Source organism: Leptomonas pyrrhocoris (genome assembly GCF_001293395.1).
Source record: "Leptomonas pyrrhocoris isolate H10 chromosome Unknown, whole genome shotgun sequence".
Classification (NCBI taxonomy): domain Eukaryota; phylum Euglenozoa; class Kinetoplastea; order Trypanosomatida; family Trypanosomatidae; genus Leptomonas; species Leptomonas pyrrhocoris.
This window is the reverse complement of record NW_015438387.1, coordinates 217577-231514: the sequence shown is the minus strand read 5'-3', so window position 1 is coordinate 231514 and position 13938 is coordinate 217577. Positions and strand designations below refer to the sequence as shown.

The following is a 13938-nucleotide window of genomic DNA, read 5'->3' as shown; positions in this document are numbered from 1 at the left end:
GGTGTACGTACTATTATTGTTGTGGGCTTTTCTTTCATTGTATGAAGCGATTATTTTTGTTGATAGCGATTATTATTCTGAATAGCTTTCACGGACCTCGCGGCTTCTCGTATTGCGTTGTCAACCTGAAAAGGAAAGAAAAAAAAAGGAAGGCCACCTCCTCTGGGGCAGTAGTATCATTGTGAATCCCCAGCGACTCATCTTTGACTGCTTGAGAAAAGTGGAGAGGAGAGGGGGGGGGCTGCTGTACAACTAGTGCGATGACTCGGAGAATGGTGTGTAGCTCGTATATACGGAGTTTCACATTTGAAAAGGAGCAATACGCAGCGTGGAGCTCGCATTCGAAACTTTTTTGGGGGTTTGGATTTCTCCGTCGACGTTCTCACTTATGCGTAGAGCATTTTTTTTAGGTAACCCCCCCCCCCCATGAATGCACCCTTGCGGTGACACGTTCATTTGCGGTGTTCTGCTTTTTGACCTGCAAACAGTAACACAATCAGAACAACAGCGACAACTGCAATTACAAAGAGCGAGTGACGCTAACACTCAACTGAATGCACCCGTTTCTCTTCGGTGAAGTGGACAGATCTCGTTGCAAGACGCATGTGTACTTACGTCCGCCACACGTTGCATTTCTGCCGCGCAACTTCAGCAAGGCGCCTTTTTCTGAATTCACGGATGGCCGTGTTGCTGACGACAAACAAAGTAAGCTCGTTTCTCAATTCTTTCTCAATTCTTTTTCCTTCATCTTTGCTGCTTTGCTCATCATAGCAGTCGATACCGACAACGCATTTGCCGCCATCCCAGGCGTCGAAAGCGCAGCTTATTATCCAGACCCTGTATTCACAGGCAGAAACGCACAGTACAAGCCAGTCTCCCGCTTCTGTGCTATTTTCAGTGTCTCTGTTTGTGTGTGTGCTATCTCTTCCTCTCTTTTGAGAGCTTTTCAACTAGCTGTGCTTCTCAGTTGTGCTTTTCCGTTTCTATTTGCAACGGTTTTCGCAGCGAGGCGCAGCGTCCGCGTCTCCCTTAGCGGCTGTTCTTCTTGGATAGTGGTGTGAGCGACGCCGATGATGCAGACCTTATCTCTTCTCCTTTTATGAGAACAGTTCCTCTTTTTAGTAGCATTTTTTTCCCCTTGAATCCGCTCACGTTGACACTCGTCAGATCGTCGCTCCTTCTCCGGAAACTGTATTATTATTTTTATTGCTAGATGATGGACTGGAGAAGACCAATGCACAAAAGAATCACCTCCGAGATTTCTGAATGCTCAGGGAGCGTTGTCGTGCACTCTGAAGACTCCGGCAGCGTCATGCTGCACGACCTTCCCCACGACCGAGGGCCGTCTCTCCCTTTCGCATTCGGCGGCGGTGGTGGTGGTGGTGGTCGCCGCGCTGTCACCGGCATCGGCGGCACTTACAGTAGTAACGGCGTTGGTGTCTCCAATGGCGTCGCTCGAACGGCAGCTGATGGCCCTGCACGTGGCGACACCCTCTGCGGCGACCCTTCTCCCTCCTCAGCGAACGCGGTGGATGAGTTGGGCGGCAGCACTGTTGTGGGAGAGGCGGGTGTGAATGGACGTCGTTTACCGCGGCCGACGCCGGTACCACGGTGGTCGCAGGTGCCGCCGGAAGCACGGCCCAGTACGGCACCGTATCTTCTCCATCGTTACGGCCGCGGTGGTGGTGGTGGCGGTGGTCTGGGTGAGAGCCTCAACGCCTTCAAGCTGTACGTCGCCGACGACGGTGAGATGAAAATGGGCGACCACCACAACGACTTCTACGGCTTCAACTACGACCCGACGGACGAGACGGACGAGATGGCAAACTTGCGGCGGCAGCTGCTGGGCGCCAGCGGCGGTGGCGGCGACTTCTACGAGGATACGGAGGACTCCGTGTACGGCTCATCAGACGACGCGTTTGAGCAGCGAAACTCCTACGCTGCTGGGGGAGAGGCCGCTTACGAGAAGGGCGACGCAGAGAACACCGTGGCCGACCTCCGCAGCTGGGCGGTGGAGCCGGCGCTGCAGCTCAAGGGCGTCTCTCGACGTCGACGACTCCCACCGAAGCGGCCGGGCGGCGCAGGACACCGTGGCAAGAAAAAGGGCCGACGACTGCGCCGGCACCTGCGTGACGCGCTGACGGGCGCTCCGTTCAGTCGTCAGGCCAGCAAGGAGAACGGGGGAGGTGGCGGCGCTGGCACGACCCAGATGCTGGCACGATCGAACCGGTCACTTTCCTACACCACTTCAACGATGCAGAGGAACGGACGAACGAGCAGCGGCACTGCTCCACCCGCGCTGCCGGCGGCGTGTGTGCGTCCAGGTGCGTACGTGGCTGCCGCCGCGGCCGCCTACCCCGACCTACCCGCCAGTCTCGGTGCATTAGTGCTGCTGTCCCCCGGCAACCCTTCCACGAACCCGTTGGATAAAGTCAATCGCGTGCGACGGCGTCTGTTGCAGCGACAACGGGATGAGCGGCGCGAGTGCGAGTGGAAGCAGCGCGCACGTCGTTCGCTGGAAGCGCAGAAGCAGCAGGCGGCAGGTGCAGCCGCAGCAGGAGCTGACGCACCGAAAGGAATTACGATGACGTCGCAGTCGCCACGGACGCCGCACCACACCGCAAACGGCGCCAGCGACCGCAATGATGGCGCGAACACACGCCTCCCCCACCCCCTCACAGAGCTACGCTTTTCCTTTGAGGACCTGAACCGCAGTACCGGACCGGGCACGGCCCGCATGGGTGCCGGCGCCTCCCTCGACATCCTGCGATCGGCACGGCAACGCGTGCGGGAGTCTCCGCGGCTGCAGGACGTGCCATTGAAGAACCAAGCCGTCTACGTGCGCGCTGCTCCAAACGACCTGGCTTCTGCGGCTGGTCAAAACGCCGATGCGAGGGCACAAAGCGGCGGGAAGACTCTGGGGGTGATGAACAGTGGAGCAGCGGCTTCTGCGTCTCGGCAGCCGCGGGAGCTATGCGATCCTTACACCGGTGTTGTCATTCCTGCCTCCTTTGACTTTGCTGCGGGGCAGAGCCGCCCCGCCGTGGTCTTCTCCTGTGCGACCGGCATCCCTTTCTTCCACGACCCCACCGCGCCGCGACCCATCGCCGTCGTCGACGTTGCGCAACCGCTGCCGCTGTCGCCGCCGCCTCTGCTCTCGCCCACCGCGACGTACATCCTGCCGAGCTCTTTGCAGCAGCCGCTTGCAAACGTCGCGCGGCAGCCCTCGCAGGCACGGCGCAGCTCCGTCCAGACCAACTCGTCGCTGGGCAGTTCCCACACAGTTTCCATGGTGCCTACGATACGCTTCCCACCATCACCGCCCCCGCTTTTTTCTCTCCTTTCGACGACCTCCGTTGACACTGCGACCGTCGCGGCAACTAAATCTGCAGCGGGACGAGGCAGCAATCCAACACCCGATCGTTCAGTCAACCCCTCAGGGTACGGCGCAAGCACGCCAGACGACGTCACGGGTAGACATGCTCGCACCGAAACTGCGAGCTACCACGACGCGCGCCTCGCCTATCCGAATGCCGGCAACGACAGCGAACGCTGCGGCAAACACGATGCCACCCTTAACAGAGCGTTTCCGCACTCGCCGGCCGATCCACGACAGGAGTTGGTAACGCCTTTGGGGAGCAGCAGTGGCACCAGCGCCGTTAATGCACTGACAGCCGGCGAGTATCGGATGCCGTCTGCTATAACCGGAGGGAATGGACCGCGCCAGCGGTGGCGGCCGCACGGAAGTGTAGTGAGTGGCGGTGGCGGTGTCAGTGGCTTCGATGGAGCCACCACAGCTCTCAACGGCAATGGCGCGGGCCTGCCGCCTCCGTGGCGGTGGCTGCACGGACCGTTGTCGCCCAGTGCTGTTTTTTCCGCTCGGAGCAGCGCCTCGGGTGGCAGCCGCGGTGGCCAGCGAGAACTGTCCATCAGCGACGCAGTTGACGGGAGTGCTATCAACAGCAAACCCGACCATCCCGGCGGCGGCGGTGCTGCTGCGTATCCGAGCCTCAGTGAGGGCAACGCCGTTAGCGGGTCCACCGCGGCGATGGCAGCGCCGGTGTTCAACCTTCGCGGGCTCTCCAATGCATGTGAGGCGAATTGGGCTGCCCTGCGCAACGCGACTCCGTGGCCACGCCCACGCGAGCCTGGCACCTCGCCTCTGCTAACGCTGACGGGCACCAACAACGCCGGTGCCACCACTGCTGCGCAGATCCCGCGCTATCCGAGCCTGGTGGCACCGTACGCTGCCCCGCGTAATCCGCTGCAGCAGAACATTCGCTACAACGCGTGGACCGCAGACGGCGTGGCGGCCTCCTCCGGCGCGGCCTGCGTCGTCCACGTCTTCACCATCACACGCGAAATGCTGCGCAGCGTGCACGAGTACGTCGCCCACCGGTGTGCGCAGCGGCACGAGATGGCGGTGCGGGAACGGGAACGGGCACGGCAGCGACGCATGAAGGACGCCATGGCCGCGGGTGTGCTGACGCGCGACCTGCAGCGGTGCTTGCGCTGCCCGCACTGCGGAGTTGTCGGACAAATTTTGAAGTCGGTGCCGTCACGCAGCGCAGGGGGGCCGTCGCTGCCGCAGCGGTCGCAGCCGCACGCGCAGACGCCTCACCAGCTGTCGCAGTCCGTGAATCAGGTGCGTGGGATGAGCAGTTCCCCGCACAGCTTCCGGGCTTTGCGTGTCAGCGCCTCCGCATCCAGCTTTGATATGGAGACGCAGAAACAGCTAACCCAGCAGCCACAAACGGAGCGTGGAAGGCACGCACTGGCGTATTCGGAACGGGCGTCACCGCAGCACGTGAACATGGCCCCGCCGCCGCACGCACCGTCGACGGCGTCAACCGGTAGCAGCACCGCACACCCGTCTGTTGCCCACCCCCTTAACACGAACTGTGACGTCAATGCGCCGGACAAGATAACGATGGAGCTGCCGGGACACGACGCCTTTCGGGAGGGAGCCGCAGGGACAGTGGAGGAAGAGGAAGTCCACGTTGCTCGTTCCGTCACGCACGCTATTGGCAACAAGGAGGTAACGCACGAAGCGGAGAGCGCTACAACGATAACACCTATTTCGACATCGCCACCTACGTTGGGTGGGCCGTCGGGGCACAACAGTTCGCTGCCGCCGCTGCCGCCCACCTACGCGACACAGCACGCACGGCTAGTTTCGCGGACGCAGAGCATGACATCACCAAACGATAACACCGGTTTTCCATCCACCGCATTTTCGTCGCAGAAGTCGCCCCCACAAAGCGCTGCCGCGTTGGCTTCACGCGCTGCCCCGCTTCCGGAGGTGACGACAGCTGTACCATCGGTGGCGATCGGAACCCCGAACAAGCGCCGACCCTCGCCCACTTTCACAGCGAACACGGCCACCGGGCCGACCGCTGACAACGCCGAGGCCAACGTGGAGGTCCCATTGGAGAAGTCCGGCGGCAGTCGCGAGCTGTCGCGGTCGTTTGCAGGCCTCCAACCGCAGCGCACCTCCAGCTCGCAGCCGGATTTTCAGCGGTACTCCGCGTCATCGTTCCACAACGGCGTATTCTCGAGCGACTCCCACTACAGTCTATCACATGTAATTTGGCCGCGAGCGAGCCAGGAGCGAGAGGAGAGCAGCCTACGTGACTCGATCCGCACATCCGATGGCTCGCCTGGCGTACCGGTCCGAGGCAACGTCAGAATCGTCAGCATCAACGGCGAGGAGGAGGAGGAGGAATTCCGCCAACACGTCCCTCCTCTGCATTCTTCCTTTGGGCTGGTGCGCCGCTATGCGCCGACGCCGCCGCCGCCCTCGTACTCGTCTCTTCCAGAAGGCTTCCTGACCCCGTTAACAGTATCAATAGGTCGCCAGGATTCTACGTCTCCAACCCTGGCAGAGTTCACCGTGGGCGGTCATGCCGCGACGAACCCTGCTGCTGCCGTTGTTGCGTCGGCGTACACCAAACGTCTCCTCTCTCCCTCGTCGCCGTCTCTGTTGCCGGCCGGTGCCAACGTGCTGCCGCCGCTCGCTACCTACGGAAGCAACAGCTCTTTCTCCATGCCTCCCACCGCGAATACGTCACGGCAAGCGACGCGACCACCACCACCACCACCACCACCACCACCAGCGGGCTTCCGCACCAGCGGCAACGGCTCCTTTGCCGCTTCCACGCAGGTTTCTGCCTTTACGCCCGCCGTGCCGCCCCTGGCACCGTTGGGCACACCGCTGATAGGGGACACCGGTGCGCACAGTAACGCGAATAGCGGCAGTAACGCCATGCAGTCTCGCGATTTCTTTGGGGAGTCTGTGAGCGCGACGATGAACCGCGAGTCCTGTGTGTTGCCGCGGCGCTACGTGTGTCAGAGCTGTCACCGCGACGTGGTCCCGAAAACCTCCATGGTGAGCCTGGCGTTGCTCGAGGATCGCGCGCTGTCGAAGTCCGTCAACGAGGCCGCCTTATCGGCGCTGATGAGCGACAAGACGGACCACACGCACTTCGACGAGTCCTTCGGCGTGCTGGCCTTTGATGACCTTCTTCAGGACGATGCCCTGATCTACGCGTTGCAGGCGTACCTGCAGGAGTCACTCATGCTGCCGGCAACGCGTCCGCCGCGACCGCCACGGACTGCCGCAACGCCCTTAATGCCGGACGCAGCCTCTGCGGCTCCAACTTCCGTGGTGTCCCCAAATCCACATTTTGTGCCGAGTGGCTCTCTGCTCTCCGATTTGGCGGGGCCGAAAAAGACGGAGATGCGGTCCCCCACGCTACCTCCCTCTGCGTCCGCTTCTTCTGCCTTTGGTGGTGTTGGTGCTGAAGGAAAGGCGAAGGCGACTGACATGAACTCGATCGATGCGTCCCGCGTACAGCTCCTCGGTGCGCTGTGCCCCACCGGAGAGGGTGCTCCGCAGATCATCATAGAGGGGACGTCACACAATGCGGACCTACCGACGAAGGATATCAAGCTGCAGGGGTCACTGGCAGCGCGCGCCAACACCAGCGCCGCCGCCGCCACCACCACTGCGTTATCGTTGCAGGGGCCCTTGCCGTCGTTTGCGCGGCTGTCGTTGCAGTCGTTGTCCTCCTCGCCGTCATCTTCGTCGGTGCCGTGCTCCGCCCGTCCGAAGACAACTGCACCGGAGGAGGACGACAATAATGAAGACCACGCCGCTGTCGCTGCGGAGGATCGTCTTGTGCGTAAGTCCACAAAGGCGATGATGGCGACCGCGGCGGCGGCGCCGGTGCTGCTGCGCTTGTGTGTGCCGTGCTGTGGCTTGAAGGTGAGCGTGTGGGACTCTGCGAGGCCGCGGACGCCTGCCGCGCCGCCGCAGTTAGACGGAAGCGTGAGCGCGGGGCAGGTGCCGGACACGACGATAACTCCCGCAGAAAACGCAACACCCAAGACGCCGTTGCAGCGAAGAAAGTCCGTCGGCAAAGAAGGCGGACGACGACAGTCAAGAAAGACCGCCTGCCCTCCACCGACGATACCCCGCATGCGCGAGGATGCCGCCACGCGAGGCCTGACGCAGTCTGCGCTGCTTATCAAGAAGGAAGTCCCCGCCACGAAACACGTAGGAAAGGAGGCCGCCGCGGCATCTGCAGAGGCGCAGCGTGGACGGGGCAGCAGGGCGACTGCGGCAGGTGCGTCACGTCGACCGTCGACTCGCCGAGATGGACGACAGACGGAGACTCCGGTGGCTGCCCGAGGAGAGGAAGGAGGGGGAGTCGCCGCCGCGTCTTTTGGCGCTGCGCAGGAGCTCATTAAATCGAGTAAAACGGTGATGCAGGACACCGACGCGTCGAAGCGACACCGCGTACAAATCAACTCCCGCATGCGGCTGGACGCGACGAGCATCAATCGCATCTGGGAACGTGTGTTCACGCAAGACAAGAGCAGCGCCGTGGCGGCGGTCGCTGCAGGTCGTGACAAGGCGCGCGCCAAACGACTGAAGACGCTTGGAGAGGAAGCCGCACACACTCCTCCTGCGAAGGCGAAGGCTTTGGAGGCGGGTGCGGCGAAATCCACTTCGGAGTCGCCGCGGGCTGCCCCGGCAGCGCCTTCCTCTGCAGCGTCCCTTGCACCCGCTGTCAATGCGCCCGCCCGCATCCACCAACACATTGGCATCGATCTCAGCACGTACGACGACTCCAGTCTTGTCTTGAAGGTGGAATTGGCCTATCCTCGCTTACCGGGCGGCAACGTGCGCCAGCTCCTGCACGAATGGGGGACAACCTACCAGCCACACCCGGTGCTGCTCGAGGCGGTGATCCGCAACATTGTGTACGGCGTGCTGACGCAGCTGCACACTCTACACGCGGCAGGCTACACCAGCGGCAACGTGAAGGCCACCAATGTGTTTCCGATGTGGCATCTGATGAAGGCGACGAGGGAGTCGGGGATGAAGATGCCGCCATGTGCTGCTGCCACTGCTGGTGATGCGGCCGCGGAGGCACATGCACGGGACATGGGCGAAGGCAAAGGAGACCAAGACAATCGACCTGGTCACGTGCAGGACGGTGCCAACGCCGCGCGGGGCAACGATTCATTGTTGCGAGCGACAGAGCAAGTGGGCCGGTCTCCGCCAACTGACACCGCTGCGCTTTTACGGCTACGACGCCCTTCACAGTTGTGGTCCACGTCGGTACTGCAGCATCAAGCGGCGAAGGAGTCGCCCCCATCGCTGGGCAACACAGCCGCACAGTCCGCTGGCCGTGCGAGGAAGCGGGGGACTCACAAAAAGGACTCGTTGACCTCACCAATGCCGCATGGAATCGCCCAGCCGGAACCGCGACAACCGCAGGAGACACAAGGCGGAGTGGCGCACCGGAGCACGGGCACCAAGGCGCCAGAGACGACTACATCAGTGGAGGGGACCCACAAGCAGACAAACAGCCTCAGCGAGTCTAATGCCTCCAGCTATGAGGAAGGTGCCAGTCGAAGCGCTGAAGAAGAGCGCCAACATCGGTCGATCGCTACAGCCTCCACCGTGTACTCGCCCGCCGTCGCACCCCAACAGCTCGCTTCCCCTGCGACAGAGCAGAAGGGTGGCGACACACCACCGACGGCGGAAGCGCTGTCGATGCCGGATGCGATGACGGCTCACTTCGTGAGTAGCGACATCCGAAGCGGCAGCGGTATCTTTCCCTTTTCTCCTGCACAGGGAATGACCTCCTCCTCCTCGGTATCAAGCCGTCGAGGGCGTGGGTTCAGCATCGACGACAGCGTTATCCCCATCGTTCCGCGCCGGAAGAGCACCGGTGCGGAGGCGGGCGGCGGACGTCGCACGCAAAGTGCCGGCCCCGCAGACCCGTCTCGTCGCGGCAGCGAGAGCACGCACAGCCGCAGCTGGGAGGAGCAGGAGGAATTGGTGCCGCTTCTTGTGGAGGTGGTGACTCCATCTTCGATATCTATCGCAGGAACAGCCGACCACGGTGGTGGTGGTGGTGGTAGCCTTTCTGTGTCTTCACCGCTGCCCAAGATGGCTGCTGCGTCACCTCGACCGCCCGTTCCAACGGCCGAGTCCGCCTCGTCCGCGATGCCGCGCCACGGCCTGCCAAAACGACGTGGAGATGTTTCCAGCCCGACCAGCGACTCTAAATTCACTTTCAATTACTCGCCTGCGTGGATGGAGGAGACGCACCGGCAGCGGTACGTGCGAGGGGCGCGGCTCATCCCACCTGCCCGCGTGCTGCTGCCTTCTCTTAGCGCCGGTGCTCAGGAGGCCGGGGGACAGAAACGCAAATACGAGGATCGGCAGAGCAGCTCGGCGAAGGCCCCCCTGTTATTGCCGTCCAAGGACGCGTTCGGTGAGAGCACCAATGAGGAAGATAACTGGCCAACGGGTGGGGCGCACCCGCTGCTGGCAAGCGGACCTACTGGTGCGGTGCCACGGCCCAAGTCACGCCACTACAGCCACACTGGGAGTCTGTCCAGCAAATCCAAGGCGGCCGGTCGGTCCTCCGAGAACGAGACGGACGGCGATGGCGGCGATGGCGACGGCAGCACGCTCGACCCGCTGCAGTGGTCGCAGCAGGTGATGCTGATCGATAACCTCGGCACACGTGTGGAGACGGCGCTGTGCCTGGCCATGACAAAGGTGCTCATCCTCCACCCTCCGTGTCCGGCACACCGCCCCACACCGCCCGCCGCATCGAAGGAGGACAAGGGCGACGCTCAGGAGGGGAAGAAGGCCGCAAGCAGAACAAACGGCAATCCTCCGCCTGGAGGTGCTGGTAGCGGCAAGTCACTCAATTTGTATGTACCGGATCTTAAAGTCGCACCGCCTGCTCAGCCGGTGCTGTTTGGCATTCAAGAGGCGGAATACGTGCCCCCGCCAGAGACCATGCGATGTGCGCGCGACGAGGCAAAGGCGCTGTGGCGTCTGTGGCGGCAACAACAGCAAGTTCCGCAGCGCCAAGCACCGTCTCCTCTGTTTTCTACCCCACATGGCGATCGCAGCGCCGGCATTACAGTGGATGACTCCGAAGCGGCGCAGATGGAGTACGTTGTCGCGCAACTGGCGGAGCAGGCGTGCCCTGCAACGATGCTGCGCAACACACTGGACCCCTACCCCTTCCAGATGCCCGCTGTGGACATCTGGCAGCTGGGCATGATGGCACTGGACCTCGCTGACGGCCCGGTGCCGACGACGTGGCTGAAGCAGCGAGAGCCAACTCCGCGGCTCAGTCCGTATCCGTGGTCCTCCTACTTTCAGTCCTTCGTGTCGCGCTGCCTGCAGCTTCAGCCGGAGAAGCGAGCGACGACGGAAGAATTGCTGCATCACCCATGGTTCCGCGTCGCGCTCGTCCCGCAAGTAACCGGCGGTGGCGGTGCGCCCGATCGGCGGGGCAACCGCCTCCCATCCGCCGCCTTCTCGCGAACCCCACCTTCGCTGTTGCCGCACCCGGTGTCGCTACCACGTGTTCCCTGTGTGATGGGCGTTGACTGTCTCACGGCAGAGGAGCAGAAAGAGTGGGAGGGGTTTGACTACACGTTGCTCTACGCCAACAGCGAGGAGGTGCCTCCGCTAACGGCAGCGGCGGGTTCGCCGGTCAGCAACTTGGTCAACGGAGTAAGTCGCCTGCGCCGCGCCTCGGCCGACTCCCCGGCAGTCTCAGCCACCGATGCTGCTGCTGCTGCTGCTGCTGCTGCTGTGGCGGGGCACGACAGAATCGGAGGTGCTCACGCAGGTGGCAGCAGCAATGTGGGAGGACTCGCCGCGGTGTCCACCGGCGGGGACAGCACGGAGGCTTCGCAGTCCTTCGGCCTTGGTACGGGAAACAACACGGGCGGTGCTTCTCATGTCCGCGTAAGGACTACGACGACGGCGGCGGCGATCCACACCAACAATAAAATGCACAAAGGCGGCAGCATCAACACTGCCGTGGCCGGCGCGTCAGATGCGGAGTTCACGGCGTTGTCGTCGGTCGATTTGACGCAGTACTTCACTCGCTTTGCGGCGCTGCAGTGGCGACGGCAGCAACAACAGTCTATTGCCGCCTCGCTCGCTGTCTCATTTCCAGGAATCGGTGCAAACCGAGGCGGTGGAGGGGCAGCTCCTTTGGCGGAGACGGCGGGACCTACAGCACTGGACACGCGAGGGTTCGGCAGCAGCGTGTTCATCACCTCTTTCTTTGAGCACTCCCTCCCCATCTCCGCCGAAGATGTGCTGACGATGCTGCGGCAGTCGTCGTCGAACTCGCGCTACCTGCAACTTGGCTCGCCGCGGCAAAGCCTGTACAACATGCTGTCTCCTCGACCGCCTCAGCCAGCCACGGCGCTGATGGCTTCACAGACTCAGCAGACAGACAGCGCGGTTCCCCCGCTGCCGCTGCTGGGGAGCAGCAGCTCTTTTGGCGCGGCCCTCAAGGGACTTCCGTACGGCCTCCCCAGTGCGTTGAGGGCGACCGGCATGAACGCGCCTTCGCCGGCCGCACTGCCCGCCGCGAGTGGTGGTGGCGGCAGCGTTGCCATGGTTGGGCTGCCGTCCGCCTATGTGCCGCTGCGAGACCCGCGCTTCGGTAGCCCGATGAACAGTTTGAACACCGCCACAACACCTACCTTTGCCGCTGGAGGAGGTAATGACTTTGTCTCATCACGGTGGGTGAGCGTGACCGGCGATCCTTCATTCGGTTCCACCGCACTGGCTGGTCAGCAAAGCTCGCAGCGGGCCGACTCCTCATCACCATTGTTTCAAGCGAGTGCGCGAGACACGCCAACACTGTTTAGCACAGCTGTGACGGCACCTTTAACCCCGGCTGGCGTCGACGCACGTCGCTCGTACTCGGACCGGTTCGATCCCCGCTCGGCCAACCTCTCCGACGCGGACCGTCGCACCGACGGCGAGGACGTGGAGGTCGGCAGTGACAGCAGCTACATCGACAGCGACAGCAGCGACAGCGAGGAGGACGACAGCGACGACATCAGCTACGGGGAGCAATCCACTCGCAGCAGCAGCAGCGGTCTTGCTTACGGAAAGGCAGATTACACCCGTCAAGGGAGCTCTGGCGTGCGCAGCAACCACAGTCACATTCGAAGTTTGGTTAACATCGTCGACGAATCGCGCTCGGCAAATCGAGGGGGCGGTGAGGTGCCGTACCGAAGAAACGATGTCGTATCACACGGCGACGCCCAGGGCAGAGCATCACGGACTCCCGGCGTGCAGCTGGCGCAGAATCCCGAATGGGTCACGGGTGGCGTTGGAGGCGCGGCGATGGATCGGGCACCGTCGAACATCGCAGGACTTACCCAGCTCTTCTCTTCCGCGTCTGTTGCGGTGAGTGACCGCACGAGTAAGCGGCCGCAGCGGCTAGGTTCGGCAACGCCTGGGCTTCAAGGTGTTGCGGCCGATGAGCGCCACTGTCGCTCCCCCGGCGCCGTCCCACGACGCCGTCCGCGCCACCTGCTCTTTGGCGTCATCGCCACGAGTCTAGCACGGCTGTCGACCGTCATGGGGTCAGCGAGTGACACCGACAGCGACGACAGCAGCGATTCCAGCGACGCCGACTCCGCTGCGTACGGTGAAGGCCGCCTGAACGAGTGCAGCAACAGCTTCCCGGACAGTGCACGCAGTGGACGCCGGCGGACGGAGAACTTCCGCGACGCCGCCTGGGAGGACTTGGCGTTGCGCACGAGTTGCACCATCTCCGCCGCTGCAGAGCACCGCAGCCACACCATCGCCAATAGCCGATTTACTCCTCTCTCCACCCTCAACCCGTACGCTCGCGTGTACGGCGAGGAGGAGCCTTCTAGCGCGGACGAGAACGACGACGATTCGCGGTACGATGTCGAGGTGCAGAGTGATGAAATTCTGCGCTGCTTCTCGGCACTGCAGCGTGGGTGCCCGATGGCAGTGAGCTTGTGGTGCGTGCGCGTGCTCCAGCAGGCTACCCTCCACCCCCGCACCTCAGCTGCCGCGGGCCGCTTGTTAGAACGGGTGGAGCGCGACGTGGTGGGTGGAGCGGGGGCGAAGAACTTAGCGTGGCTGTCTACCAAGAACTCGCTGGCGATCGCTGGTACGACAGCAGGGCGGCGGAACGGCGATGAAAGGGTCCCTGCCACCTCCGTGCCGAGCACCGTCGCTGTGGCAGCGGAAGCCGCGACCTCGGTGACGGCCCCGTCGCCCTCGCAGACGCCGCCGCCGGTGCAGGACACCTGTCCGAGCACGTTCCACAACTACGAGTTGGCCAAGTGGCTTTACGCCTCCCACCAGACAATACCGCGGTGTGTCTGAGAACCAAGAAGAGAAGGTGATCTGTGCCTTCCCACCTCTGCCTTTTTTTTTTTCACGGAGGGAAAGCCAATTGAACGAGTCGTTTGTCATCGACGTAACCAAAAATTGCAAAAGAAAGACATCACAAACAGCAACAAACAACACCCAAAAAAAATGCACATGTGTCGCCTCGTTCCCATTGCACGCAGACACACAGACGCATGTTTCCATGAGCTTTT

General features: G+C 62.5%; 1 protein-coding gene across 1 annotated transcript; it reads left to right on the top strand.

Annotated features, from left to right (window-relative positions):
- Positions 1-1312: 1312 nt before the first annotated feature.
- ABB37_09426 (hypothetical protein) lies at positions 1313-13720 on the top strand (the record flags this gene model as incomplete). The annotated part of the gene is made up of 1 exon (XM_015808886.1): positions 1313-13720. One exon carries the CDS (start codon positions 1313-1315, stop codon positions 13718-13720), a length of 12408 nt encoding a protein of 4135 aa, XP_015652599.1.
- Positions 13721-13938: the final 218 nt, after the last annotated feature.